The sequence below is a fragment of the Erythrolamprus reginae genome, chromosome 2, assembly GCF_031021105.1.
Source record: "Erythrolamprus reginae isolate rEryReg1 chromosome 2, rEryReg1.hap1, whole genome shotgun sequence".
Lineage (NCBI taxonomy): Eukaryota > Metazoa > Chordata > Lepidosauria > Squamata > Dipsadidae > Erythrolamprus > Erythrolamprus reginae.
The window spans coordinates 39,616,751-39,644,167 of record NC_091951.1 but is presented as its reverse complement, the minus strand read 5'-3'; the positions used below and the strand labels follow the sequence as shown (position 1 = coordinate 39,644,167).

The 27,417-nt window shown below is 41.7% G+C and overlaps 1 protein-coding gene across 3 annotated transcripts in view; it reads right to left on the bottom strand.

The window, feature by feature from the left end:
• Positions 1-990: 990 nt before the first annotated feature.
• VARS2 (valyl-tRNA synthetase 2, mitochondrial) overlaps positions 991-27,417 on the bottom strand; it is a 59,673-nt gene continuing 33,246 nt past the window's right edge. For all 3 annotated transcript variants that reach the window (XM_070737866.1, XM_070737864.1, XM_070737867.1), the window contains 16 exons: positions 25,497-25,578; positions 24,227-24,303; positions 20,764-20,851; positions 20,209-20,317; positions 19,002-19,072; positions 18,503-18,628; positions 14,775-14,879; positions 10,560-10,628; positions 10,385-10,463; positions 9,214-9,341; positions 8,837-8,989; positions 4,855-5,064; positions 4,589-4,700; positions 2,590-2,771; positions 1,769-1,900; positions 991-1,611 (listed from right to left, as the gene is read on the bottom strand). In XM_070737866.1, the coding sequence (XP_070593967.1) occupies positions 1,540-1,611; positions 1,769-1,900; positions 2,590-2,771; positions 4,589-4,700; positions 4,855-5,064; positions 8,837-8,989; positions 9,214-9,341; positions 10,385-10,463; positions 10,560-10,628; positions 14,775-14,879; positions 18,503-18,628; positions 19,002-19,072; positions 20,209-20,317; positions 20,764-20,851; positions 24,227-24,303; positions 25,497-25,578 (1,795 nt within the window). In that variant the 3' untranslated portion in view covers positions 991-1,539. The remainder of the gene's footprint in view (positions 1,612-1,768; positions 1,901-2,589; positions 2,772-4,588; positions 4,701-4,854; positions 5,065-8,836; positions 8,990-9,213; positions 9,342-10,384; positions 10,464-10,559; positions 10,629-14,774; positions 14,880-18,502; positions 18,629-19,001; positions 19,073-20,208; positions 20,318-20,763; positions 20,852-24,226; positions 24,304-25,496; positions 25,579-27,417) is intronic.

Genomic DNA, 27,417 nt, shown 5'->3' with positions numbered 1-27,417 from the left:
TGAAAATGTGGCTTGACTTCTGAGCACTTAGTGTGGTCATGTGATCTTGAGGGGGCAACAACCACCAGAATTTTAAATTCAGGTCATAAGCACTCCTTAGGTAGGTACATCAGAACTTCAAACTGTTGCTTAAGTCGAGGACTACCTGTATTAAGGCAACTGTCTTGTTGCAACCCAACAAGACCAACACAGACTTCAGAGAATAATCAGAACTGCAGAAAAAACAATTGCTGCCATTGAGGACTGTATACTGCCTGAGTCAAAAAGAGGGCTGTGAAAATATTTACTGACCCCTTGCATCCTGGACATAAACTGTTTCAATTCCTACCCCCAAAACGTCGCTACAGAGCACTGCACACCAAGACAACTAGACACAAGAACAGTTTTTTCCCAAGCGCCATCACTCTGCTAAACAAATAATTCCTTCAACACTGTCAAACTATTTACTACTCTATTACTACTAGCTTTTTCTCATCATTCCTACCACCCATTTTCTCCCACTTATGACTGTGTGACTATAACTTGTTGCTTGTATCCTCAAGATTTTTATTAATATTGTTTCTTCATTGCTTATTTGACCCCTATGACAATCATTGAGTGTTGTACCCTCATGATTCTTGACAAATGTATACCGTATATTTTTTAATGTACACTGAGAGCATATGCACCAAAGACAAATTCCTTGTGTGTCCAATCACACTTGGCCAGTAAAGAATTCTATTCTATTCTCTCCATCTACAGGTCTTTAAACTTGGCAACTTTAAGACTTGTGGACTTCAACTCATAGAACTGGCTGGAGAATACTGGGAGTTGAATTCCACAACTCTTAAAGTTGCTGTTTGAGGACCTCTGAAATACAGCTTGGCTTTATTACCAGCTGGAGGAGTGAACTGTCCATGGTCCTGAACTCCTTTGTCCTTTAACAAAGGATCTCCATAGACTCAAACATGGGCAACCGTCCCTTTAAAAAAAAATGTATAACACTGAGAGTTTTAAAAACAAATATTTTAATAGGGTACCAAACAATCATATACTCCAAGCCAAGTGAGGCAGGCTTGTGTAGTCAAAAGGACCAAAAATGTAACCCTATGATCATCCCTGCTAATGGAAAGGAAATTATCTGTAAGGGGGGGGAGGGGGGATACAGTGACCATTCCCTCTTTATTAGAGAATTAAATCAATCAACCATGACCATGACATTCACATCATTGTTCAAATAATCTATTCCAACAATTTCTAAGCAAAGCATTCATATCGGGTGGGGGGTGGGGGGGAGGTTTCATGGCAGATGCCATCACAATGGCTCTGATATATTTTTTCAGCTTCCATCGTCACTGATGCTTCTAAAATTGGGCTGGTTCCAACAAACCTTGAGTAATAACTCTAAGATCAACTCCCACCACAGAAGGTGATGCCTAAACTCTGGTGAAGCTTCCAGGATCTGCATCCTCCAGCTCTGCATCTTCTGCTTTGGAGTTAATTCTGCTATCTGGAACAGGGTAAATCCACTAATTCTCCTTAAGTCAGTTGAGCATCCCGTTATTTGTCCATTTTCTGCAACGTGGCAAACACTTGCTCTAAGTGCTGAAGCTCTGAACGAAGCAAGGAGATCTGTGGAGAAAAAGGGAGTGTTAAGTAAGTAGGTGGGCCAGGCCTTCCTAACATCATGGCAACTGCTTTCTTTGCGCCCTGTGAAACGCTCCAAAAAATGTCAACTGGTGCCAGAGGGACCAAACAATTGGGAATCTTAGCGTGAAGCTCTTGATACCTTTTGTTCGTGATTCATTTTGGCTTTTAAGGAGTTTTGCTTCTGAAGTTTTTCAGTGAGATTTGCCAGCTGCTGCTTTAATTTCTGTTGCCGAGATGTCAGTTTGAGGAGTTCTTTAGGATCCACCAAACCCTAAGAGGGGGTGGGGAAAATCAGACAAAAACCATGTAGTGGAAGATATAACCCGCCTTCTAAACACCCTATTCTCCATTTATGGTCCTTCTAGCTCTGTGTCATCTGTCTGTTTGTGACTGTCTGTCCATCTACCCACCCACCCACCCATCCATCCGACCTCTCTCTCTCTCCTTCCCTCCCTCCCTCCCTCCCATCTCTCTATGTCTCTGGTCTCTCTCTATATATGATCTCTCTCTCTCTCTCTCTCTCTGGTCTCTCTCTTTTTATGGTCTTTCTCTACGATCTTTCTCTCTCTCTCTGGTCTCTCTCTTTTTATGGTCTCTCTCTACGATATCTCTCTCTCTCTCTCTGGTCTCTCTCTTTTTATGGTCTCTCTCTACGATCTCTCTCTCTCTCTCTATGGTCTCTCTCTTTTTATGGTCTCTCTCTACAATCTCTCTCTCTCTCTCTCTCCAATCTTTTTCTATGGTCTCTCTTGCTCTTTCTCTCTCTACAGTCTCTCTCTCCCCACACCATCCTTAAGATTGACTCAGACTTCCATCCTTCTATCATCTATCTATGATGCACTGGCCCATTCACTGATTCTCTGGTAAGAGGCCATGAACTTTCCACAGTCCTTTCAATCAGTTCCTTTCTTTGATTCCCCATAAATCTTGAAGCCAGTTATGCGCTAAATTGTAGCCCACCTGCAGATCCATGTAAATGCTAGTATGACCATTGACTTTCACAGCCAGGCAGTTCAGAGGTAGCTCTATTTCCTCAGAATTGGCGAGAAGATTCACAGATCCAGCCAAAGACAATGTCTGCAATGGCTCCTGATATTTCTCAAAGGCAGCCCAGGGGACTGTTTCTGAACAAGCCAGGTACACTGGGAGCAAATAGAAAAAAATTAAGTATAACTGCCACTTTCAAGGTCAAGACCCCAAGAAAAGAAGAAACCAACATATGTTTGATTGGGAACCTTGTTATCACCTTCACGTGGGTATAGTTTATAAAGTGTATAAATAAACATCTAATAAACTTTGCAAGGAGAAACTTTCCTTCTCAAATAAACATAAGTCTTGATCTTCTGCCTACTTTTGCAACGAATCTGAGAGATTACAAATTTCATTCCAGGTCATTGCAAAAAAAGCAAATACCACAAGAAAGTCAGCCATACTTAATTTTGGGAAGGGTTCCCACTCTACTTAATTTTTCAGACAAAAAACAACCTTAGAAAAAAAAATTGGAACTTTGATTTTATATGTTGACATCAACAAGACTCAGGAAAAGGGCGGCCTAGAAATCAAATAAATAAACAAACAAACAAATAAACAAATACATACATGCATGCATACATACATACATACATACATACATACATACTTACATACATACATCACCATGGACTAATGGCTACAGAAGTTGATGGAGTTGGCAGAGATGGTTAAATTGAGTGTTTTGATCAAAGAAAAAAAAAATCCGTACTTTTGTTGCTATATGGAAACGCTTCTGGACTTCATGCTTGAGGTGGGAAAAAATATGCACCAAGACATATTCCTTGAGTGTTCAATCACTCCTGGCCTATAAAAATTCTATTCTATTCTATTCTACCCTACCTTATTGGAAAATCTTGTAAAAAATGCAGTATCTATGAAGAACTATCAAGAAAAGTGAATAAAACAAAATATGTCTGTATCTCTTCAAATATCTTTTGGATGGAAGTGGCTTTAGAGTATTTGTTGAAAATACCAAACATACAGAATGGACCACATCTTCTGATGCTACAATCCATAGGCCTATGGCTTAATTAATGTTGTCATTTCAGTTTTAGCACTTTCGTTCTAGTTTTAAGGTTCTGCTATTCATCTCCACTGTAGTATCTTAAATACCATGTGCACTCCTGGTGATCATAGTTCCCTCTAAGCTGAGCAGTGAGCAATGTCTCACTTAAAAATCATCATCAACTCAGAGTTTTTCAAACCTGCCCAGAAGCCGAGAGGGAAAGAGTGAGAGGGAAAGAGTGCTGCCCAGTCCCGAAGGGACTGCTGCTCAGACACTATACTTTTCCGCCCACCCCCCAAAAAAATTAGAGGGAACACTGCTGGTGATATCTTAGAAATGTTTTAAACTCTGAACCATTTTAATGCTCTTTCTAGATAATATCTATGTTTTCTTTGCTATGTCAGGGTTCCTTGCACATTGTTTTTAAAATTATTTTTATAATGGTTGATTATTCAATTTGCTAAGATGTCCAAGAACAACAATTAGGTTTGTGGCTTACTGTAGATAGCAATAGCACTTAGACTTATATACTGCTTCACAGTGCTTTTACAGCCCTCTCTTAGCAGTTTATAGAGTCAGCATATTGTCCCCAACAATCTGGGTCTTCATTTTACCCACCTCGGAAGGAAGGAAGGCAGGCTGAGTCAACCTTGAGCCTGGTGACATTTGAACTGCCAAATTGCAGTCAGCCGACAGTCAGCAGAAGAAGCCTGTAGTACTGTACTCTAACCACTGTGCCACCACCTGAGTTTACCATCCTCAGGGCTCTCATTTATTACTTCTGCCCCAGAGCTGTACATGCATTAAGTTGTACACTCTATTTATTATTTGACATTATGTGCTACCCATGAAGTATTACTCTGCTAAAGGGAAGTCCATGCATCCACAGGCTTTGATAGAAAATGGAGAGCCCAGACTCACCTGTTGGTCGAGCTTTGGTTAGCTGGCAAGTTGTCCTCATGGACCGTATCACTTGGATAATTCGCTGCACTAACAAGAAGTTTGCCTCTTCCTCGGGATTACACCAATGTCTCTGGAAGTTGGGAAGAAAAAAATCACTCTTGAAAAGATCTCTTTTTTGTGCTCTCAAATTCTAGGACATCACTGTCATTTATGGGAGGAAGAACTAGGTTTGCCCCAAGTAATGGAGGTCACCAAGGGAGCTTCCATGTGAAAGTTGGACTCACCAGATGTTCCGGGCTTGGGTACCTGGCCACACAGATACTAGGAGACATCTCCAGGTCTGTTTTGGGAAGCCGCTGCCATAGCTCCTCGGTGAGGAAAGGCATGAAGGGAGATAGGAGGCGCAGAGCCAGGTCTACACAACTGTACAAAGTCTGCTGAGTAGACAAAAGACGAACGGCATCTCCATTCCTCAGGATGGGCTTGACAGATTCCTGGAAAGAGAGAACCAACACATTATTATTATTTTATTTTGTTATTTATTAGATTTGTATGCCGCCCCTCTCCGCAGACTTAGGACGGCTCACAACAGTGATAAAAACAATACATGGTAACAAATCTAATGATTAAAATCTAAAATAACAGTTTTACATAAAAAAGTCTAAAAAGAAAAAAGACCCCAATATATAAAAACATACACACAGTCATATCATACACAAAACTACATAGGCAAGGGGAGATGTCTCAGTTCCCCCAAGCCTGACGGCAAAGGTGGGTTTTAAGAAGTGTACGAAGGGTAAGGAGGGTGGGGGCAGTCCTAATCTCTAGGGGGAGCTGATTCCAGAGGGTCGGAGACGCCACAGAGAAGGCTCTTCCCCTGGGTCCCGCCAAACGACATTGTTTAGTCGACGGGGCCCGGAGAAGACGGGCTTTAAAATTTGGAGGCCCGTAAAATGTTTAAGCACACATACACACATACTACAACCTAATGAGCTCTGCAGGAGTTCGAGCACAAATCCTGGAACTACTTAAGAGGACCGTGTTTTAATGTAAAGACACAGCTTCTGGCCCTGTAATCCAATACAACCACGTCTTTCACATACACACGAAAATAACCCAACACAGAATAACCTACCATATTTTTTGGAGTATAACACGAACCCTTTCCCCCCCTAAAAGAGAGTGGAAATGTCGACGTGTCTTATATACTAAATACAGCCATTTTTAGCTCCCTGAAACCCCGCCCCCGTGTCCTATTTAGGCAAAAAATGGGCCCGGTTTTTTTGCAAAAATGGGGTGCACAAAGGGTTGGGGGAACTGCAGAGTGCTCCTGGGTACTGGGGAAAGGCAAAAACACCTTCATTTTGGGGGGGAAACTGGCTGGTTTTTTGCAAAAATGGGGGGCCTTTTTTGCCTTCCCCCAGCCCCCAGGAGCACTCTGCAGGCTGTCAGGATTAGTCCCTGAGGTAATATTCCAGTTACAATGGAGTAGATGGTGATTAATGTAAATTAAAAGGAATGCTGAGTCACGGTGGATCAGCAGAATGTGCTATGACCTGATTGGTTAAGAACTGTATATACTGTAATGCCCCTTTGCATAGTTGTGGTTAGTTTGTGGTTGGTTGGTTAGTTTATGGTTGGTCTATGATTGTGGTTAGTGTTGTCTAGTATAGTTTTCCCCAACCTTGGCAACTTGAAGATATTTGGACTTCAACTCCCAGAATTCCCCAGCCAGCAAATGCTGGCTGGGGAATTCTGGGAGTTGAAGTCCAAATATCTTCAAGTTGCCAAGGTTGGGAAACACTGGTCTAGTAAGATAGTGTTGGCGTTATGTAATATTATATAGAGCGTATAGTTTTTGCCATGAAGAAGAAGTAAAGGTCTTCTCAAGAATTCCTGCAGTACTGTCTTCATTCTGAAACATCTCCAGTTCCTGATATCGTGTCTGAATCTGGGTGGGTAGCTTCCAAACGCAACTCTGGTGCATCTTACAGTCCGAAAAGTACGGTACTTACAGGTAGGCCTTGACTTACAACGTTTCATTTAGTGACTGCTTGAAGTTATAGATTTGGGGGATTTTTGTTTCTCATGTGAGATTCCTCATTGTTAAGTTATACAGTGTCATTGAAAAAAGTGACTTATGACCCCTTTTCACACTTTCACAACCATTGCAGCATCCCTACCTGGTCACGTGATTAAAATTCAGAAGTTTGGCAACCGACTCATATTTATGACGGTTTGCAGCGTCCTGGGGTCGTGTGATCCCTTTTTGCGACCTTCCGGCAAGCAAAGTCAATGGGGAAGCCAGGTTCATACAACAACCGGGTTACTAATCTAACAACAGCAGTGATTCACTTAACAACTGCAGCAATAAGATGGGGCAAAATTCACTTAACCGCTGCCTCGCTTACCAACAGAAATGCTGAGCTCCATTGTGTTCGTAAATGGAGGACTACCTTTACTCCATGTGGCTTCCAATGAGGAATCTCACATGAAAGAAAAAATCCCCCAAATTCTTAGGACTCTCTGTGCACTATTCCAGCTGTGTACCTGATGCCTGGAATTGCCCAGATATTGACTGCCTTGATGGTATTTCCTCCACTGAATTTGGAGCTTGAAGCCTGTCAACTTGAAGGATGCCCAGGTATTTAGAAACATAGAAACAGTCTGCCCTTATACTATTTTCTGTATTTTATCTTAGGATGGATATATGTTTATCCCAGGCATGTTTCAATTCAGTTACTGTGGATTTATCTATGTCTGCTGGAGGTTTGTTCCAAGGGTCTACTACTCTTTCAGTGAAATAATATTTTCTCATGTTGCTTTTGATCTTTCCCCCAACTAACTTCAGATTGTGTCCCCTTGTTCTTGTGTTCACTTTCCTATTAGAAACACTTCCCTCCTGGACCTTATTTAACCCTTTAACATATTTAAATGTTTCGATCATGTCCCCCCTTTTCCTTCTGTCCTCCAGACTATACAGATTGAGTTCATTAAGTCTCTCCTGATACGTTTTATGCTTGAGACCTTCCACCATTCTTGTAGCCCGTCTTTGGACCCATTCAGTTTTGTCAATATCTACATCAAGATATTTGTCAATATCTAACATCAAGAATACAATCACTACAAATTTGTAGTGATTGTATTCTTGATGTTATTTCCATAGGAAATCTTCGTTCCTTCAGTTTTCACTATTTTCCCCCCGTTGATGGTGGGCGAGGCACATTTGTCCAGTCCAAACTCCGTTACAATAACTTGGCTACTTCTCTTTTTCTACTCCTTTCTCCTAGATCTGGTTCATTTTGTTCAAAACAGAGTATGTAAGGTATATATTTTTTTTAAAAAGTTCAAAACCACAACTGCTTTTCTTTAGTGTTAGCATTGTAATTTTTTTTAATTTCACTATTTAATAACCAAGAAAATTGGAAATACAGTAAAACCTCACCTATCGCTGGTGTTACGTTCCAGACCCGGCCACGTATAAATATATATATATATATATATATTTAAAGGGCTGGTTGTCCACGTTTGCGTCTATGGAAATCCTTTGTTGAAGGGCAAAGGAGTTCAGGACCATGGACAGTTCACTCCTGCAGCTGGTAATACAGTAAGACCTCACCTATCGCTGGTGTTACATTCCAGACCCGGCCGCGATAGGTGAAATCCGCGATGTGGAATTTATCGACTGATCGTACTTATTTAAGTATTTATATTGTAATTGTTTGGTAAGTTTTCATTGTTTTACGTGTTTATAAACCCTTCCCACACTCTTACAAAATACATATCACAGTAGTACATATATAATATAACTTAAAACTAATAAAAATAATAAAAAACAATAAAGCAACAACATTCTCTTTCTCTCTCATACGTATACATAATCTCTCTCTCTCTCTCATATATCCTAAGAAATATTTCTTGAAAACCGCGATGAAGTGAAGCCGCGGTAGGTGAAGCGCGATATAGCGAGGGACTACTGTATCCCAAGTGCGAAGGTCTAGCAGCAATCCCTGCAAGGAATATGTGAAGGTGATTACGCTGAACCCTGGAATGTTGAACTGGGTTACAAACAATATTTGTGTTTTCTCTCCTAATCCATAAGATGGAGAGGAGAGGGAGATTTTATGTCTAATAATTGTAAATTTAGTTTACATTCCTTCCATCACACTGATAATTTTATTTCTTAACATCAACCTGCATGATTTCCTAGGCCAAACTATGCTCCTCCTACCGCAAATGGGGTCGTTGAATCAAGACTAAGCTTACCATATAGGTGCTGCAAAAATCTTGCAGCCAGAAAAGATAAATAGCGTTGGCCACAGAATGCAGCTTGTAATTCTCAAAGTGCTGGGCACAAAGTTCTGCTGTGTGATAGAGACGGCTCAAAATCCACTGGTCCATCGGAAAACTTGGGAAGACCTGGAAGGTGTAAAGAAAGATAATTCAGAGTCATGTTGCCTTTGTGCTATCTATCCATGCATGAAGAGGTTTAAAAGATAAGAAATTCGGCTGCATCACGTTACATCATCTATAGACTAGACTAGAATAACTTTTATTGTCACTTTGAATGTGCACTAATTGGCATACATTAAAATAAAATTTCATTTTCACACAATTTCATCACAGTTGTCACACCCAGTTACCTGCTCTGGATCCAGTGGGACAAAATTTTCTCCCAAAGCTGCAAAAGTGAACTTTAGGGCATTCCACACCTTATTACAGAAATGGGAGGCTTTTTCCGTCTCTGCCATATCTAGATTAATACTAGTACCTGTTGGGATATGAATTAAGTAGAGTCTAAATTTTCAAGTGCACCTATGATACACAGTTGCCATTAATTTATACAAGCAGTAGTTGTATTATATCATGATGTCAAGACTAACTACATGGTGCCTATTGATTCCTCTCATAATATCTCTCCGGACACCCCAATTAGGACAATTTCCTAATTCTTCTGACTTTTTCCACATCTCCTTTAAATTTAAAAAAATAAACAGGAGGTTCTTGATTGCAAGAAAGCCAGCTTGGTATAATAGTTAAAACAGTGATTCACAGCCTTAGAAACTTTAAGATATATGGACTTGTAGGACTGGGATGGAGGGAGGAAGGGATGGAGGGAGGGAGGGAGGGAGGGAAGGAAGGAAGGAAGGAAGGAAGGAAGGAAGGAAGGAAGGAAGGAAGGAAGGAAGGAAGGAAGGAAGGGTGAGATGCACCAAGATTTCAAAGAGTAAGAAAAAAAGTATTTGTGAAAAATGGGTCACATAGAGTTTGGGAGGCCTACACCAGTGCTCCTGGGAGCTGGGAGAAGGCAAAAATGCCCATTTTTGTGAAAAATGGCCCGTTTTTGCAAAAACAGGCATTTTTGCCTTATCCCAGCCCCCAGGAGCACTCTGCAGGCCTCTCAAAACTTCTGTACATGTTTTTGCAAAAGAACAAGCCCATTTTCCACAAAAATAGGACGTAGGGGCAGGGCTTCCGGAGGCCAAAAATGATGTGTCCGGTGTATAAGTCGCACAACATTTCTGCCTTTTTTAGGGGAGAAAAGCTTGCATCATACTCTGGAAAATATGGTAAGTCTGGGTGGGACTTGACCCTTACAATTTCCAAGGTTATATTTTGAACCAAACCAGCATGAAAGAGACTTTGCCAAAAGCTGTATCATTCCTAGCCTTCTTAGTTGGCCAACTACCTGGAGCTTGACCGATGGCCAAGTCAATAATAAATTGTCGGTTTTGTGATTCTTCTTAGGAGTTCTTAAAGGGCCAGCAACAGATCCACATCGTGAGAGAAGGACCGAATGAATAGATTTCTCACCCTGGGCATCGTAACGGCAGAGAGCAAACCGCAGAGCATCCGAGCCACTTTCAGCGATTCCTTGAGGAAAATTCTGCAGCTGAAAGGGAGCAGAGAGAGGACCACTGAGATCACAAGGGCCATGGGAAGAGAGACGGATGAAGGTGGGGGACGGACAATAAGGAAAAGAGATTACCAGGCCTTCTGTACCAATGACAAGCTCTCGCGGACTCAAATTGCTGTCCTTTAGCTTCTGTTGTAGGACCTGAGACAGGAACAGAAGCAGCCAATGACTGACCAAAAGAAACCTCCAGGCACCTTATCAATACCAAGTACTGTATGGGTTGGGTTTTCAATATATGGAGATAAACCAGCATTGTATGTTAGGAGAAAATAGTAGTATTAATAGGTGGCAATTATGAGCTAGACTGCAATTTAGCTACCGTATATAAGAAACATAGAAACATAGAAGTCTGACGGCAAAAAAAGACCTCATGGTCCATCTAGTCTGCCCTTATACTATTTTCTGTATTTTATCTTAGGATGGATCTATGTTTATCCCAGGCATGTTTAAGTTCAGTTACTGTGGATTTATCTACCACGTCTGCTGGAAGTTTGTTCCAAGGATCTACTACTCTTTCAGTAAAATAATATTTTCTCATGTTGCTTTTGATCTTTCCCCCAACTAACTTCAGATTGTGTCCCCTTGTTCTTGTGTTCACTTTCCTATTAAAAACACTTCTCTCCTGGACCTTATTTAATCCTTTAACATATTTAAATGTTTCGATCATGTCCCCCCTTTTCCTTCTGTCCTCCAGACTATACAGATTGAGTTCATGAAGTCTTTCCTGATACGTTTTATGCTTAAGACCTTCCACCATTCTTGTAGCCCGTCTTTGGACCCGTTCAATTTTGTCCATATCTTTTTGTAGGTGAGGTCTCCAGAACTGAACACAGTATTCCAAATGTGGTCTCACCAGCATTCTATATAGCGGGATCATAATCTCCCTCTTCCTGCTTGTTATACCTCTAGCTATGCAGCCAAGCATCCTACTTGCTTTCCCTACCGCCTGACTGCACTGTTCACCCATTTTGAGACTGTCAGAAATCACTACCCCTAAATCCTTTTCTTCTAACGTTTTTGCTAACACAGAACTGCCAATACAAAAGGGAGACAGATGTGTTGTTCTCTGTTACATTCTGTAGTTGCATTCCGTTGAGTTGTTGTTGTTGCATTGAGTCTGTTCTGTTGCCTTACATTGTATTGTTGGTGTATATATGCTGGTTAGTATTAATATCTGGACTGTGTGCAATATACTGTGTAGAATATACCATACAGTGATACCTCTACCTACAAATGCCACTACTTATGAACTTTTCTAGATAAGAACCGGGTGTTCAAGATTTTTTTGCCTCTTCTCAAGAACCATTTTCCGCTTACAAACCTGAGCCTCCAAAACTGTAACTGGAAAAGGCAGGGAGAAGCCTCTGTGGGGCCTCCTAGGAATCTCCTGGGAGGAAACGGGGTTGGAAAAGACGGGGAGAAGCCTCCGTGGGGCCTCTCTAGGAATCTCCTGGGAGGAAACAGGGTTGGAAAAAGTGGGGAGAAGCCTCTGTGGGGCCTCCTAGGAATCTCCTGGGAGGAAACAGGGTTGGAAAAGACAGGGAGAAGCCTCCGTGGGGCCTCTCTAGGAATCTCCTGGGAGGAAACAGGGCTGGAAAAGGTGGAGAGAAGCCTCTGTGCGGCCTCTCAAGAAATCTCCTGGGAGGAAACAGGGCTGGAAAAGGTGGGGAGAAGCCTCTGTGCGGCCTCTCTAGGAATCTCCTGGGTGGAAACAGGGCTGGAAAAGACGGGGAGAAGCCTCCGTGAGGCCTCTCTAGGAATCTCCTGGGACGAAACAGGGCCTCCACCCTCCCTGTGGTTTCCCCAGTCGCACACATTATTTGCTTTTACATTGATTTCTATGGGAAAAATTGCTGCTTCTTACAAACTTTTTGGGGAAAAGGAATCCTCAATCTGAGTATTGTATTGGCAGTTCAGTGTTGGCAAATACTTCAAAAGAAAAGGATTTAGGGGTAGTGATTTCTGACAGTCTCAAAATGGGTGAACAGTGCAGTCAGGCGGTAGGGAAAGCAAGTAGGATGCTTGGCTGCATAGCTAGAGGTATAACAAGCAGGAAGAGGGAGATTATGATCCCACTATATAGAATGCTGGTGAGACCACATTTGGAATACTGTACTGTGTTCAGTTCTGGAGACCTCACCTACAAAAAGATATTGACAAAATTGAACGGGTCCAAAGGCGGGCTACAAGAATGGTGGAAGGCCTTAAGCATAAAACGTATCAGGAAATACTTAATGAACTCAATCTGTATAGTCTGGAGGACAGAAGGAAAAGGGGGGACATGATCGAAACATTTAAATATATTAAAGGATTAAATAAGGTCCAGGAGGGAAGTGTTTTTAATAGGAAAGTGAACACAAGAACAAGGGGACACAATCTGAAGTTAGTTGGGGGAAAGATCAAAAGCAACATGAGAAAATATTATTTTACTGAAAGAGTAGTAGATCCTTGGAACAAACTTCCAGCAGATGTGGTAGATAAATCCACAGTAACTGAATTTAAACATGCCTGGGATAAACATATATCCATCCTAAGATAAAATACAGAAAATACTATAAGGGCAGACTAGATGGACCATGAGGTCTTTTTCTGCCGTCAGACTTCTATGTTTCTATGTTTCTGCTTAAGAATCTGGTCACGGAATGAATTAAGTTTCCTAAGTAGAGGTACCACTGTAATGTTGTAAAGGTATTTGCTGTCGAATAAGAGAATATATGTAATAGTATATGTACCTGCTACGTGCAAATAAGAGATGTATTGTGGACTGCATTAATATTATGGAGATATTGTATATCTTGTAAACAATACCTTTACTATATGTGTATTATTGACTGAACAACCACCACTGCCACATCTACACTGGTTCAAATACAGTATTTCGATCATTGGCTGTTTAGACCAGCGTGGAATGCCGACACAACCCAAATTCATATTTATAGCCTACCTAAAACCTTTCCCCAAAATCATAGCACTGGAATTTGGACAGAGTTTTTCTCATTTTTTTCAAGATATAAGCCCCCAGGTACTTAATTTTTTTTAAACATACCTTAAAGTATAAAAACTTTAAAGTACTTTCAAGGTACTTTAAGATGAAGCATTCCTTATTCCCTTCTTTAAGAAGATTCCGAGTCTCTGAGCTAACCCTAACCTTAATATCTGCTGTTGTAGAAATAAGCCCAGTTGGGAGGATTTTTTTTTAAAAAACTCAAAGGGAAGGCTATGAAAGAAACTCTTAAATGCCTTCACATCTATCTGACCCACCAGAGCAAGGAGGCAGGGAATGCTGCGGGTCCCATCCCCGAGGGAGGTACACCTGGTGGGACCCAGAAGGGCCTTCTCCATGGTGGCTCCCTCTCCCTGGAACATCATTCCCTCAGAGATTAGAATGGCCCCACTCTAATAGCCTTCTGGAAGGTATTGAAGACCTAGTCCTGCCAGCGGGACTGGGGAACCCAGAGCGGGATGGAGTCCACTAAATGGCTTGTGTGATTTGTTGTCGCTGAGGCAAGTGTTGGTGTTGATTGTATTGTATTGTAATTGCATTGCGTTGCATTGAACTGAATTGCATTGTAAGTGTAATTGTATTGTATTGATCAGTTTCCGGTCATAATTCAAACTGTTGGTTATGACCTATAAAGCCCTTCATGGCACCGGACCAGATTATCTCTGGGACCACCTTCTGCTACACGAATCCCAGCGACCAGTTAGGTCCCACAGAGTGGGTCTTCTCCGGGTCCCGTCAACTAAACAATGCCGCTTGGCGGGACCCAGGGGAAGAACCTTCTCTGTGGCGGCCCCGGCCCTCTGGAACCAACTCCCCCCCAGAGATTAGAATTGCCCCCACCCTCGCCTTTCATAAGCTACTTAAAACCCACCTCTGCCGCCAGGCATGAGGGAATTGAGATACCCTTTTCCCCTAGGCCTTTACAATTTTATGCATGGTATGTCTGTATGTATGTTTAGTTTTTATTATAATGGGTTTTTAAATTGTTTTTAGTATTGGATTATTGTTATATGCTGTCTTATTATTGCTGTTAGCCGCCCCGAGTCTCCGGAGAGGGGCAGCATACAAATCCAATCAATCAATCAATCAATCAATCAATTGTATTATGCATTGCATATCACATTACATTATTAATTTATTTGATTCCTGTTATTACTTTTGTTGTTTTAAATGTGGTTTTATATTCTATAGGCCACTTTGAGTTGTCCTGGGTGAATAGGAGGCAATATAAATTCAATGAATGAATGAACGAACGAACGAACGAATAAATGAATGCAAAATACCTGCAAAGAGGCCCCATGAATAACATCCAAAGGGTCAATCACGTTCCCTAGAGATTTGCTCATTTTCCTGCCATGAGCATCATGGATTAAGGAATGAAGGAAGACCTGAAGCAGAGAGAAAGAAGACAGGATGGAGCACAAAACTCTACTAAAAAATCTTCACCTTGGATTCTTTTTTTTCTCCGACACATAATTCATAAAATCCTAGCACTGAGAGGTAACCAAGTTCGGTTAGGTGACCATGTCCTAATTTCTGCTCAATCCAAGTTCAAGCTTCTCTAACCAATGGCTGTGTGTCTTCTGTATATCAAAGACATCCCCGAGTCTTCGGAGAGGGGCGGCATACAAATCTAATAAATTATTATTATTATTATTATTATTATTATTATTATTATTATTATTATTATTATCTAAGAGAAAAGTCCGTCAGCTCTCTACCTAATTCAAAGTGTTGGTTATGACCTATAAAGCCCTTCATGGCATCGGACCAGAATATCTCCAGGACCGCCTTCTGCCGCATGAATCCCAGCGACCAGTTAGGTCCCACAGAGTTGGCCTTCTCCAGGTCCCGTCGACTAAGCAATGTCGTTTGGCGGGACCCAGGAGAAGTGCCTTCTCTGTGGCGGCCCCAACCCTCTGGAACCAGCTCCCCCCCAGATATCAGAGTTGCCCCCACCCTCCTTGCCTTTCGCAAGCTCCTTAAAATCCACCTCTGTCGTCAGGCATGGGGGAATTGAAATTTTTCCCTTCCCCCTAGGCTTATAGACTTTATACATGATATGCTTGTATGTATGAGTGGTCTCTTAAATTGGGGTTTTTTAGATTGTTTTTAATATTAGATTTGTTACATTGTCTTCTTTATTGTTGTTAGCCGCCCCGAGTCTTCGGAGAGGGGTGGCATACAAATCTAATAAATAAATAAATAAATGATTTCACTGATGAACAAATACTTTAAGAAAATCCTTCTGGCATATGAGGAAGAAGTGCCATCCTGCAACTTAAGATCACATCCTCTACTCTAGGAGTGTGGAAGTGCTTGATCCAGGGATCAGCAAACCCACGGCTCTGGAGTCGCATGTGGCTCTTTCATCCCTCTGCTGTGGCTCTGTCACTCAAAATATGTGTCACAGCTGCCTATGTGCAACACCTACAGACACAAAATTTATTAAGCTTTTTGAGCCCTGGTATGCCAACCAAGTTTCAGAAGAAAACAGAATCTTTAATTCAACTATATATGTTAGTTTGGTGGCCGTTCAGGAAATAGTCAGGTACATGAAGAGTTTTGTGGCTCCCGGTGTTTTCTTTTCTGTGGGAAACGGGTCCAAATGGTTTCTGAGTGTTTAAGGTTGCCAACCCCGGCTTGATTCCTCCAAATTATTTGTATAACTATGATTACTTGTCATTAACTACATTGTGGGTATTGAAAGCCCCAACGTAACTGCCTATCCTGTAGTAGATGTATTATGATTCTTCAACTAAAACTGAAGTAAACAATATGATGTTCCCTATTTTAGGTTACGGTTTTTACAATTCTTTACTGTCTTCGGCTGTAGCTGGTGGAGTGCAATCAAACTGAAGGCACAGAATTCTTTATTTCTAATATACACCATATAATTGGTTCGATTACTGCAACGCTCTCTACATGGGGCTACCTCTGAAAAGTGTTTGGAAACTTCAGATCATGCAGAACGCGGCCGCGAGAGCCATCGTGGGGCTACCTAGATTCGCCCACGTTTTTGCAACACTCTGTGGCCTGCGTTGGCTGCCGATCAGTTTCCGGTCACAATTCAAAGTGTTGGTTATGACCTTTAAAGCCCTGCATGGCATTGGACCAGAGTACCTCCGGAACCGCCTGCTACCGCACGAATCCCAGCGACCAATAAGGTCCCACAGAGTTGGCCTTCTCCGGGTCCCGTCGACTAAACAATGTCGTTTGGCGGGCCCCAGGGGAAGAGCTTTCTCTGTGGCAGCCCCAGCCCTCTGGAATCAACTCCCCCCGGAGATTAGAACTGCCCCCACACTCCTTGTCTTTCGTAAATTACTCAAGACCCATCTATACCGCCAGGCTTGGGGGAGCTGAGACACCTTTCCCCCAGGCTTTTTTATATTTATGTTTGGGTATGTATATGTTGTTTGCTTTTTTAAAAATATGATAGGGTTTTATGTGCTTTTTAATATTAGATTTGTTTTCGCTGGAATATTGTTTTTATTATTGTTGTGAGCCGCCCCGAGTCTTCGGAAAGGTGCGGCATACAAATCTAATAAACTGAATTGAATTGAATTGAAAGACAATAAAAGGTCATGAAAGTCCCCTAGTTATGATCCAGAATCACAAATACAGTACAGGTAATCCTTGACCTAGGCCCCTGATGGAGTCTGCTCATTGTGGTCATATGTTCCTATGCTCGCTAATCAGGTTGGTCATATGGCCAATCTGATTTTATGATTTTTCTTAATAGCAGCCACTAAGTGATTGTGGCAGTCGTAAAACAGATGCTATGGGTTTTTTGCAAACATTTCTGTCATTTAAAAAAAAAAAACTTGCTTAAAGTGGTTTGTTATGTGTGTAGTTTTGCTGAAAACCAGGAGTGCTGGTTTTTGGCAAAAGCATCATAAACTGCAGTCAGATAATTATGGAATGCTACACATGGCTGTAAATGCTAGGGAGCTAAAGTTTGGTCACGTGATCGTGAAGGGGGCCTTCAAATTTCAAACAGTTGCTATGCGACCAATAATAAAGCCAACGGCAGTCTAAATAACAATCTAAGCTGAATTCGGTGTGACCAATACAATCGATGTCAAACCAAAGAGGAGTGAGTTCACGATGATAGAAAAATTAACCAATGGAACTCAACAAAGAAAATGCAGACTGTGAGGGAGAACACAGTACAGTGGTACCTCGACATACGAGTTTAATTCGTGCCAGAGCCGAGCTCGTATGTCGATCAATTCGTATCTCGAACGAATGCATTTAGATTTGGCTCTTCGCGCCGAGATAACTGGAAAAAATGGAATTCTTGCGCCACCTAGTGGACGCTCGGCTCGTATCCCGAATTTGAGCTCGGGTGTCGAACAGAAATTTTGCTTGCGTCTCAGCTCGTAACTTGGAATACTCGCATGTGGAGCAGCTCGTATCTAAAGGTACTACTGTATTAATTAACAAAGAACCTAGACCAGTGATGGCGACCTTTTTTCCCTCGGGTGCCGAAAGAGCCTGGGCATGTGCTATTGCGCATACACGAGTGCCCACACTCATAATTCAATGCCTGGGGAGGGCGAAAAGAGCTTCCCCTGTCTACCGGAGGCCATAAACACCTGTTTCCCAACTTCTGGTGGGCTCAGTAGTCTCGTGTTTTGCCCTTCCCAGGCTCCCAAGGCTTCACTGGAGCCAGGGAAGAGTAAAAATGCCCTCCCACATCGCCCGGGACGCTCTCTGGAAACCAAAAAACGTCCTCCCAGAGCCTCTGTGCGAGGCAAAAATCAGCTGGCCAGCACACACATGCACATTGGAGCTGAGCTAGGACAACGGCTCACGTGCCAGCAGATATGGCTCCACATGACAGCTGTGGCACCCGTGCCATAGGTTCACCATCAGTGACCTAGACGAAGCGAAGCTTCTCAGAGTTAATGGATACTTTGGCTCCCGTCTCTCAATTGGGTATTCCTATTGTGCCCTCAGGTGAATCCCAAGAGCTCAAAAGGCAAGACACCTGGCTTCCAGCCCTCACCTGAGAGAAAGGCAATTCTCCAGTTAGCTGTTTTCCCAGCATCACCATCCGGGCGACCCAAAAGAACAGAAGATCGCTCCCAGTCTCCAAAAGGCTGTTGGGAAAGAATTGCTGGAGATCTTCTGTCTGAGGGAAACAAGAGATGCCTCTGAGATCACCTTCACCATTAGGGAACACTTGATTACACAAGGTTCCTGTCCGTCTTGAGAAATCACCGAGAGAGCATCTGCTGAAGGCCCCATGTGTCAACTTGCAAAGATTTCAAGTTGTCATAAGCAGGAGGGGGGGGACAGGATCCCGGGGGTCCTTAAAATAAAGACATTGTTAGTACTCATGGTTTTCACTTCCTGTCCAGACTGAAAATATCGTCAATGCAAGCCGCCCTTAGTCCTCAGAGAGGGGCGGCATACAAATCTAATTAATTAATTAAACAAACAAACAAACAATATTAAAATAAAATAAAATAAAATAAAGCCAACTGCTCTAATTCTCCACTCACCTTGTGGGGCCAGCCCAAAGCAGCAAAAGGGAAAAGGCTGGAGGAGAACCAAGTATCCAAGACATCAGAATCTATTGAAGAGAAAAGCAAATGGAGATGTTGCCTTTAAAATCATCTCACAGCCCCTTTGATTGTAAAAGATTCAGTGAAGCCAAAATGTTTTTGGAAAATGTTTCATAGAAATACCGCATTTTTCGGAGTATAAGACGCAGATAAAAAGAGGGTGAAAATTTGGGTGCATCTATCAAATTTCTAATAATTTCCAAAATTTTTGGGCATAAGTACATTTACCCATTTACCCTTTGTTAATTAATAAACTTTATTTATTTAAAAAAAGAAAAGAAAATTTGGGTGCGTCTTCTACATTGAATGTAGCCCCACCCAGCCTCTCAAAGGAAAGTTTCAGAGGCTGAAAACAGCCTGTGAAGCCTCCCTTTTGTTCTCCTGGTTGAGCAGCAGAGAAAGACAAAACACACACACAGACTGGAGGCTTCTGAAAGGGAAAAATATATTGCTTTACAAATTGGCTAAGAGCTGCAATGACAGCAGAAGAATGTCTGTGTATGACCAAACTCCTGCGAAGAACCTCCCACAAAACCTCCCCTTTTAAGCCTGCTGCAGCATTCCCTAATTACTCCCAGCTGTGATTTAAGATCTTCTTCTGCGCCTGTGCAGCTGCTCCTGTCGTCCCATAATTCTACACCCAGATGTTTACAATGAGGTCATTAATCACCCCCTCCCCATCTGACACAGATGAGGCTCTAACTGGAGGTTCCACAGGCACTGCAGGGGCCTCTACCTCTCCAGCAACTTCAGCTTCCATCTCTCCTTCCCCCTCACTGTCTGAACCCTCAAGAGCCACACCGGTCTCTGATGCTCCGATGGACCCAGCTCATCCGGTTCAAAATCTGTTAACAGAGGAGCTGGCCTTGAGCCAACCACAACACATTTGTGTGTGTGTGTGTGTGTGGGGGGGTGTTCCAGCCCCTGAAACCTCCGTTTGAGAGGCGGGGTCGGGCAATAGTCCTAAATGTGAAAAATGCTCATGTCATTTTTTTCTTCCGAGTCCTCTAAGAGGGGCGGCATACAAATCTAATAAATTATTATTTATTAATTATTATTATTTCCAGTGCTATTGTAACTTTGAATGGTCACCCAACTGTTGTAATTTGAGGACTACCTATAAGCTCCTATATTGTTGCTTTACCTCTCACCAACTCCAGCTGCTGTTCGGATTTTCCCAGCATGCCAGCTGCTTTCGTCCGAGCTTCTGCTTCTGTCCTGCCCACTACCCATAGCCCATCACTCTCCTTCTTCTGAAAAGCACACACAGAGGAATATAATGATCGAAACATTTAAATATCTCAAAGGGTTTAATAAGGTCCAGGAGGGAATTGTTTTTAATAGGAAAGTGAACACAAGAACAAGGGGACACAATCTGAAGTTAGTTGGGGGAAAGATCAAAGGCAACATGAGAAAATATTATTTTACTGAAAGAGTAGTAGATGCTTGGAACAAACTTCCAGCAGACGTGGTTGGTAAATCCACAGTAACTGAATTTAAACATGCCTCGGATAAACATATATCCATTGTAAGATAAAATACAGGAAATAGTATAAGGGCAGACTAGTTGGACCATGAGCTCTTTTTCTGCCGTCAGTCTTCTATGTTTCTATGTTTCTATAAGTTGCACGGTGGCTGAGGGAAACAGACAAGCATTCGTTTACAGTTGTGATCTACAGTTAGAAAGGTTGATGCTTACCTCTTCTAGATCAGGTGACCCAGGAAGCATGACCCGATAGGCTGGAATCTGATGACCCCACCACAGTTGTCGAGAAATGCACCAGTCACTAAGCGAGAACACCAGAAACACAGCATGAGCAGATTTAAAAGATAAGAAATTCTGCTGCATGAAGTTAGACTAGACTAGAATAATTTTTATTGTCACTTTGACAAATGTGCACTAATTGGCATACATTAAAATAAAATTTCATTGCATACAGTTCTCAAAAGGGTCTTCACCTCCAATACAGTGTTCCCTCGATTTTCGCGGGGCATGCGTTCCGAGACCGCCCACGAAAGTCGAATTTCCGCGAGGTAGAGATGCGGAAGTAAATACACTATTTTTGGCTATGAACAGTATCACAAACCTTCCCTTAACACTTTAAACCCCTAAATTGCAATTTTCCATTCCCTTAGCAACCATTTAGATTATTACTCACCATGTTTATTTATTAAAGTTTATTAAAAAAATATTAATTAAAAGCAGACGAAAGTTTGGCGATGAGATATGACGTCATCGGGTGGGGAAAAACGTGGTATAGGGAAAAAACCCACGAAGTATTTTTTAATTAATATTTTTGAAAAACCGTGGTAAAGACTTTTCGCGAAGTTTGAACCCGCAAAAATCGAGGGAACACTGTATACACTAAGCATCACTACCGTATTTTTCAGAATATTTTTCAGGACAGGAAAACAAGGGGGAAAAATTCTACCTGTGTGGTTCTGTAACAAAATATGGCTGCATTCTTGTTCCTTTTACAAAAATAAATCATCAATCTTTACATTTTTCTCACACTCTGCCTCCCAGCAATTTGCCAAATAGCAAAGAATAAAGTTGATATATACTGTTTGTTGTGTGTTTCTTTGCATGTGTGCCTGACCCATAGAAATAGCAAAGAATTGGAATAATAATAATAATAATAATAATAACAATAATCATCATCATCATCATCATCATAATCATAATCATAATAATTAGATTTGTATGCCGCCCCTCTCCGAAGACTCAGATCGAAATGTAAATTATGGCAGTGTATTAACGCCATTAAGTTTCCTTGAATGTAGTCACAATAACCCCTCCCAATTATTCAAATAGATCTACTCCAAACATTACTAAGTTAGGGTTTAGCTCAGCTGCCTTATCTTAATACTAAAACAGGACACAGTTGTACAGATGCTGTTAAAATTGATGTGGCTTTCTGGAAGTATACATTATTCTCTGCTATCTTAATGAAGATACTATAGCACTGGGCCTCTTCAGATCAAGCATTTATTTTAAAAAGCTTCTTCATTTTGCTGGGTTGTCTAGAACAATAATAAAGCAGTCTTTAAAATAAGGTTTAATAGTTTGAACATTCTATAGATATTTATATTTATTGACTTACCTCCTTGCATCCAGTTCCAACAGTCTGATTAGCATAAGAAAATAACATTTTCTCTCTGCCTCTACTTCTACCTGCCAGCAATTTGCCTCCTTGCAGCTAGTTTCACTTTCAGTTTTAGCACCTGGCCTGCCTGCAGGCTCAATCAGCTGTGGGTCAGGAAGCTGATAATTGGTTGCTTGTGCTAATCAGATTCTGTTTGCTGCCAGGAAGTAAATTGCTGGAAGGCAGAGATCAAATGGGAATGGCTGGGTGGGGCTACACCCAAGTTTTCACCTTGCTTTGTGGATAAAAAGGTACGTCTCATACTCCAAAAAATACAGTAAACAAACAAACAAACAGTTACACACACACACACACCGGGCCAGATTATCTCAGGGACCGCCTTCTGCCGCACAAATCCCAGCGACCAGTTAGGTCCCACAGAGTGGGCCTTCTCCGGGTTCCGTCAACTAAACAATGTCAGTTGGCGGGGCCCAGGGGAAGAGCCTTCTCTGTGGCGGCCCCGACCCTCTGGAACCAACTCTCTCCAGAGATTAGAATAGCCCCCACCCTCGCCTTTTGTAAGCTCCTCAAAACCCACCTCTGCCGTCAGGCATGAGGGAATTAAGATAATCTTTCCCCCTAGGCTTCTACATTTTATGCATGGTATGTTTGTATGTATGACTGGTTTTATAACAAGGGTTTTTAGCTGTTGTAGTATTGGATTTTTACATTCTGTTTTTTGTCACTGTTGTTAGCCGCCCCGAGTCCACGGAGAGGGGCGGCATACAAATCCAATAAATAAATAAAATAAATAAAATAAATATGTTTACACACAAAATTGCATATATCCACATATATTATGACACAGAGAAACATGTACCTGGCGAGAAAAACGATTCTTGAGAGTTTGCCAGACAAATGGCATAAGGAACAAAGCTGTCACACTCTCTGGCAGTCTTGCTAGAAACACTTCGAAACCTCCTCCCAGAGCGGAACAACAGATTCAGACTGTAAAGTGGGTGTGTGGGTCTCCAACAATGCTAAGAGCTCTAAGCACATGGCGCTTATTAGCAGTATCTTGAATGACAGGAAGCAAGCTTCCTATAATTTAAAACCAACCAAGTTTGCTCTTCCCTAAGCTAAGACCATATTTTGCATAATTTCCATGGAGTTGCAATCTCTGCAAAAGCTCAGCTCAAGAGACCATGCAACGCTACCACTAACAAGACCAAACAGTGGTGACCAAATGCAGAATAATTTAATAATAAACTGGCTGCCGATCGGTTTCCGGTCACAATTCAAAGTGTTGGTAATGACCTTTAAAGCCCTTCATGGCATTGGACCAGAATACCTCCAGAACCGCCTTCTACCGCACGAATCCCAGCGGCCGATAAGGTCCCACAGAGTTGGCCTTCTCCGGGTCCCGTCGACCAAACAATGTCGTTTGGCGGGCCCCAGGGGAAGAGCCTTCTCTGTTGTGGCCCCGGCCCTCTGTTCTAATCTCCCCTCAGAGATTAGAACGGCCCCCACCCTCCTTGTCTTTCGCAAGTTACTCAAGACCCACCTTTGTCACCAGACATGGGGGAATTAAGACATCTCCCCCAGGCTTTCTTATATTTTATGTTTGGTATGTATGTATTGTATGGTTTTTAAATTGTTGGGGTTTTTTAATGTAATTTTATTATTAGATTTGTTCCATTGTTATACTGTTTTTATTATTGTTGTGAGCCGCCCCGAGTCTTTCGGAGAGGGGCGGCATACAAATCTAATAAATTGAATTGAATTATTTAATAAAGAGCATTTTTCATCTACAATAGAGGTGGAGGTTACAATGCTGAGCCATTCTTCAAAAATATGAATCCCAGCCAGCTAAGTAGAAGATAATAAAAAGAACATGAAACCATTCATGGAAGATCTCATTTGTTGGATGAAGATGTTGGATAACCATTTGTCTGACGTGGTGTAGGGTTTCCTGCCTAAGCAGGCAGTTGGACTAGGAGACCTCCAGGGTCTCTCCCAACTCTGTTGTTGTGGTTGTGGTTGTAATTATTATTATTGTTGTCTCATGTGTCTTACTTGATGTTCAAGAGCCAAGTCCTCCAGTTTTTCTCATAAAATTGGGGTATGAGCTTCAAAGATCCAGATTCCACAGCCTTGGGAGACAAACAGGAGAGGTGAATTCTTAAAGAATCTATTGTTATCTTCTTCATAAATGTGCTTATGACAAGCCTGTATAATTTGACACCATCATACCCTGTTTCCCCGATAGTAAGACACCCCCGATTGTAAGACGTATTGGGGGTTTCAGGGGGGTCGGCTAATATAAGCCGTACCCCGAAAGTAAGACATATGTCTTACTTTCCGGGAAACACGGGGGTATTGCCGCCTCCCTCTCATCTAGCTGCGCGCCGCCTCCTGCCCACGTCCGCACCGTCCCCCTCTCCATACGTTGCCGCGTCTGCCACCTCCCTCTGATCTTAATGAGCGCTGCCTCCTGCCCACTTCCGCGCCGCCCCCCCTCCATACGTCACCGCGTCTGCCGCCTCCGTCTGTTCAGGTTGTTAATAAATGTTAATTTTATGGTTAAAACAAAAAATCCGACAATTTTTTTCCAATATAAGACATACCCCGAAAGTAAGACATAGTGGGGCTTTTGGGGATAAAAAGAAAGTAAGACACTGTCTTACTTTCGGGGAAACACGGTATATCTCTACAGCAAAGCTTCAAATCTTATGGCTGGAATCACAGGTCACAAGAAGCCATAATAGCATTTTATTTTAGCTTAGCAATATGTGCGGACTTGATTGCTATGTTAGTAAATGGTATACAGAATCAGGCACGATAAAGCATTTATCTTGCCTATGTAGTTTTATGCATGGTATGTTTGTGTGTATGATTTTTAAATAATGGGGCTTTTAGACTTTTAATGTTAGATTTGTTATTTTAGACTTTAATATTAGATTTGTCATTGTATAATGTTTTATCACTGTTGTGAGCTGCCCCGAGTCTGCGGAGGGGGGCGGCATACAAATCTAATAAAAATAAATAAAATAAATAAATAAATAATAATAATAATAATAATGGCTGCCAACTATTAATATTTATTACAGGTACAGTATTACATTCTCAAAATAAATAAGATATTGATATGCCCATCAATTATTCAGACACACACACACACACCAAAAAAACAAAGCAGGGGTTGGTAACTATGGCAACTTTATGACCTGTGGACTCCAACTCCCAGAATTCCTGAGACTACTACAGCTGCCTCAGGAATTCTGGGAGTTGGAGTCCACAGGTCATAAAGTTGCCATAGTTGTCCACCCTTGAATTGGAGTGTTACCTCTAAGGTGCTTTGAGCAATGGCTTCACTTTGGACAAACCACTGGTTCTTCAAGAGGATTTCAACCACATCTCCAGAGCGGCTATGAGAGGAAAAAAAATTGCTTCCTTACGATCTATTTGTTCTTTTTTTATTTTATTTAGACCCCATCTTTCCATTTGAATGAGGTGACAACAAAAATTTAGAAATGAAAACAGAACAGGTTATCAATAGAAAGCTAGGAATTAAAGGAGTTAAAACTTTAAAGTTATTTATTTATTTATTTATTTATTTATTTATTTAGTTAGTTAGTTAGTTAGTTAGTTAGTTAGTTAGTTAGTCCAATACACAATTAGTGTTTTAGTGGGTGTATGTATGTATGTATGTATGTGTATATATATATATATATATATATATATATATATATATATATATATATATATATATATATATATGTGTGTGTGTGTGTTAAATGTTTTTAGCTGGAATTTTAAAATTAAGGGAGACTAGGATAGATCCATTTCGGCCTTATTAGGCCTCATCAGCTAGCCACACCCTTTCTTTACTGGGATTCGATCTGGGAAGCTTCTGCATTGTAAAGCAGAGAGCTTTACATAAGAAAAACATATATATATGTTTTTAACATATATAAAATTAACTGCCTTGGAAATGGCCCTGGGTTGGGCCGAGAGGCAAAAAAGGAGCTGTGATGTTCCTTCAATATACCAGGGTGATTCGACACAAAATGTAACCCTTCCCTGGTACAGAGCTGAAGGGATTGGATACTGTAGCCTAGAGGATAATTCTCTGCCTTACAAGGCAAAGGTTGCAGGTTCAAGTCCCAGTGGGTATGGCTAGCTGATGAGGCCAAAATAAGGCCGAAATAGATCTATCCTAGTCTCCCTTAATTTTCAAATTCAGCTTAAACATGTGACACATACAGATAGAATTGTCGGCTATCAATAAAATTAACTGCCTTGGAAATGGCCCTGGGTTGGGCCGAGAGGCAAAAAAGGAGCTGTGATGTTCCTTCAATATACCAGGGTGATTCGACACAAAATGTAACCCTTCCCTGGTACAGAGCTGAAGGGATTGGATACTGTAGCCTAGAGGATAATTCTCTGCCTTACAAGGCAAAGGTTGCAGGTTCAAGTCCCAGTGGGTATGGCTAGCTGATGAGGCCAAAATAAGGCCGAAATAGATCTATCCTAGTCTCCCTTAATTTTCAAATTCAGCTTAAACATGTGACACATACAGATAGAATTGTCGGCTATCAATAAAATTAACTGCCTTGGAAATGGCCCTGGGTTGGGCCGAGAGGCAAAAAAGGAGCTGTGATGTTCCTTCAATATACCAGGGTGATTCGACACAAAATGTAACCCTTCCCTGGTACAGAGCTGAAGGGATTGGATACTGTAGCCTAGAGGATAATTCTCTGCCTTACAAGGCAAAGGTTGCAGGTTCAAGTCCCAGTGGGTATGGCTAGCTGATGAGGCCAAAATAAGGCCGAAATAGATCTATCCTAGTCTCCCTTAATTTTCAAATTCAGCTTAAACATGTGACACATACAGATAGAATTGTCGGCTATCAATAAAATTAACTGCCTTGGAAATGGCCCTGGGTTGGGCCGAGAGGCAAAAAAGGAGCTGTGATGTTCCTTCAATATACCAGGGTGATTCGACACAAAATGTAACCCTTCCCTGGTACAGAGCTGAAGGGATTGGATACTGTAGCCTAGAGGATAATTCTCTGCCTTACAAGGCAAAGGTTGCAGGTTCAAGTCCCAGTGGGTATGGCTAGCTGATGAGGCCAAAATAAGGCCGAAATAGATCTATCCTAGTCTCCCTTAATTTTCAAATTCAGCTTAAACATGTGACACATACAGATAGAATTGTCGGCTATCAATAAAATTAACTGCCTTGGAAATGGCCCTGGGTTGGGC